The following is a 3233-nucleotide window of genomic DNA, read 5'->3' on the forward strand; positions in this document are numbered from 1 at the left end:
AGGTATCCTATTAAATGTGTGCTAAACATGTGCTCAATATTGGAGCAATCTAGGTTGTTGATTGCCAGAGATTGATGGCTGAGATTAGTTGGATCTCGGTTTTGGATCTTTTTATATTATATTTAGGCATGCTATTAATTACATTGCTCTCGAAGAGCTTTTGTTTGCATCCAGCAACAATTGTTGGTCTAAATTTAATATCCAATGGTCTCCGAATACCTTGCGGATTTCTATAATTGAGAAAACCAAGGTCACTTTCTGTCGATGTTTATTCTTGGAGATTGGAGCATAATAATCTCAACTTAAGGGTATTAGAGCCTTGTGGCAGGAGAAAAGAAAAACTAAGGCAGATTTGCTCAAGAGCATCCTCTTTATATTTCATCTATTGTCAACTCCTTGTAGCTTTCTGTTATGCTTCTAGGGCTTGTCGCAAATCTTCTAGATGTTTGAATGCAGCATAGTAGGAGAACCTCTCCTACTGTTTTTAGTGTCAAAAATAAAATAAAATTAGACGCTCCCATTTTTAGATGAAATAGTGCTTCCAATACCATCTACAGACATGGTTGACTTGCCAGCAAACATAAGGAAAACAGTCTTCTCACTTGCTCAATACTTATATTTGATAAAAACAAACAATGACTATATTTATTTGATAATGATAATAATAATATAATAAACGGTTTACCCAAAGTCGTTCTGACCAACTCAAAGTCTAGAGAGATATAAGCCAACGACAGCATGCACCAGCAAACGAAGAACTAGAGAACAACCACAAGACATCTGTGGTCCAGCTATAACGAATCGAACATGTCTAACAAAAATCCAACGCTAGAGAGCCATGACGAACGAGCTTAATCAGATGCGGTACGGGGCAAGCGGATCCTTGGACTCAAGCTGATCATGGTGCAGCCCCCACGCGTAGCTCTCCAGGGAGAAGGGGCGAAAGCTGCCTACATTCTCATCACCGTCTTCAGAGACCTCCTTCTCCTCCTTCTCCACGTCGCCGCCCTCTTCGCCGGCACCAGACAGCGGCAGCAGCGGCGAGACGACGCTGTCCAGGGGCAGTGTGATCAGCACGGTGATGGACAGGCGGGCTGGCTCCCCGCCCTCTTCACCGTCGCTGCCGGGGGCAGGAGTGGGGCGAACCATGCCTCTCACTTTCTTCAGCTTGCCATTGCTCCACACCTAGAACGCATCACAAAAGAAGCACGACATCAAAAGGGGTGTTACTGCTACTGCAAAAAGACCTGATTAAAAAGTCACTTTTTCAGCAAAAATATATACATGATGATCCCTCTTTGTTTTCAAAAGACGTGGTCTTTGTGACTTTGTCTCTTTTTGTTATGTGGTTTTCAACCCAGCGTCAACCAATCATGCAGTGATGCAGACACACGGCTTAATTAGCTGACCCGGTTCAGGTTGAGTAGAGTGATGCAAAAAAGGACTTAGATTTTTTTTTGAAACTAAAAAAAAGACATAGAATTTGATGGCAGTAGAACAATCTCTTCTCTCCTATCCCACATCCTTTGTTTTTGGTTTTGTTCATTTTTACTGGTTTTTTCCTTGAGAACCGGCTGAACTAGTACTGGCCCACCTCTTATTGGCTAAATCATGTTTTTTTGGCAAGTCAATAAGTATATACCAATATTGTATTTTTTAGTACTTAATCACATTAATAACAATAAAATGGCTGGCATGTGCATTGTATCAAGCAAAATGAAATAAATGCATATCTACTATTATGGCAAAATGCAAGTTGTAAAATCCGCGCGCCAATTTTCGCTCGCCAGCCGACAGCTGCATGGTGCCACACGTAATTTTTACCAACACGCGGGAAAAATAACGGCGGAAAAACCATTCACCAAAAAATTCGGCGACCAAATTGCGCGCGAATATGCATGTATGTTGGTTATTTGCTGCAAACCAAATGAAGACCAACTTTTTTCCCAATATTTTAGCAGGTTCTAGAGTTACAATCAAACAAGCTATATACTTGTCAAAATTTTGATCATGCCTTTAGTTTGGTTATATGCTAAACTTTTGGTAGGGCGCTCGATTCAAACATACCCTTATGAATGAAAAGGTTGTGCAATGCACTTGTGCTTATCCTTTGCTAAATATATTGTAGATGAAATGAACGATTTGCACGATTGTGTACACACTACACTACACATCTATATACTAATCTAATGCTATCATGATCAGACAAAAGCACTTCCCAGGGAATAAAAACTAAGTCAATAGAAATGGGTGTTGCAGCGATACCTGAGCAATGTCACCGATGGTGACCAGGAGTGCACCCTCGCTGGCGCCTACGGCCCTCCACTCGCCGCTGTCGTCCATCACCCAGCTCGACGCACCGGCTTCCTGCTCCCACTCGCAATGGAGTCCCAGGACGTACGGATACGCCTTTGCGTCACCGGCTGCCGGAGGCACCGCCGGCTCGCCGGAGCCGACCTTGGAGACCCACACCAGGCACCTCGCCTTCCTTCCCCCCTCCTCCGCGAACGGCTTCTCCCCGAAACCCACCCCACCAGACCCAGAGAAAAGCCCCACCACCTGCATACCCACCTCCCTCATCAGCCGCGCGTACTCCAGCGCCGCCGGGAGCGCGTCCATCCCCAGCTCGTCGACGTCGAACACCATGACGGGTTCGACGCCGGCGTCCACTCCCTCAGCCTCCGCGGAGAACCCGAGCGTGGAAAGAATGGACGCGCGCATAGCGGACGCGTCGACGCGAGACAGCTCAGCGAGTGCAGAGGATGGCAGCTGGGAAGGGATGCCATGGCCGACGAGGTGGAAGTAGCCCACGTCGCCGGCGGCGCGAAGGGAGGCCAAGTCAGGGGAGTCGAGCGAGACCAGCGGAATCGCGGACGAGCGGATTGTGAGGCGAGAGGGGGCGCCTAGGCGGAGGACAGGAACCGGCGGGGAGAGGACCATGCGGTCGAACAGAGCAGTGAGCGCGGCGTCGGCGATGGCGGGGAGCGGCATGTGGCCTTTAGGCGTTGGCGGAGGGGGTCTGGGGAACACGCTGTCCTCGGAGATTGCTCCTGGGAAGGACCCGACGGCGAAGGCGGCGCCGGGGGAGGGGGTGGAGGGGGAGTAAGCCATGGAGGTGGGGTGGCGGAGAGACGGCCGGAGCGGCGGACAGGGATGGGTGTGGGTGGGAGGCTGGTGCAGGACTGCAGGTGTTGTTGGGCGGGCAGGTGCTCTGAGCGTGTGCGAGCAGGCGG

At 49.1% G+C, this 3233-nt stretch overlaps 1 protein-coding gene across 1 annotated transcript; it reads right to left on the reverse strand.

Moving 5' to 3' along the window:
- Positions 1–633: 633 nt before the first annotated feature.
- On the reverse strand, positions 634–3160 carry LOC123074944 (2-oxoglutarate-dependent dioxygenase DAO). Its single transcript, XM_044497665.1, has 2 exons — positions 2266–3160; positions 634–1185 (listed from the first exon to the last, which is right to left on the reverse strand). Exons 1-2 carry the CDS (start codon positions 3109–3111, stop codon positions 856–858), a joined length of 1176 nt encoding a protein of 391 aa, XP_044353600.1. The 5' UTR covers positions 3112–3160; the 3' UTR covers positions 634–855.
- Between the last annotated feature and the right edge of the window lie 73 nt (positions 3161–3233).

Source organism: Triticum aestivum, chromosome 3D (assembly GCF_018294505.1).
Source record: "Triticum aestivum cultivar Chinese Spring chromosome 3D, IWGSC CS RefSeq v2.1, whole genome shotgun sequence".
Classification (NCBI taxonomy): domain Eukaryota; kingdom Viridiplantae; phylum Streptophyta; class Magnoliopsida; order Poales; family Poaceae; genus Triticum; species Triticum aestivum.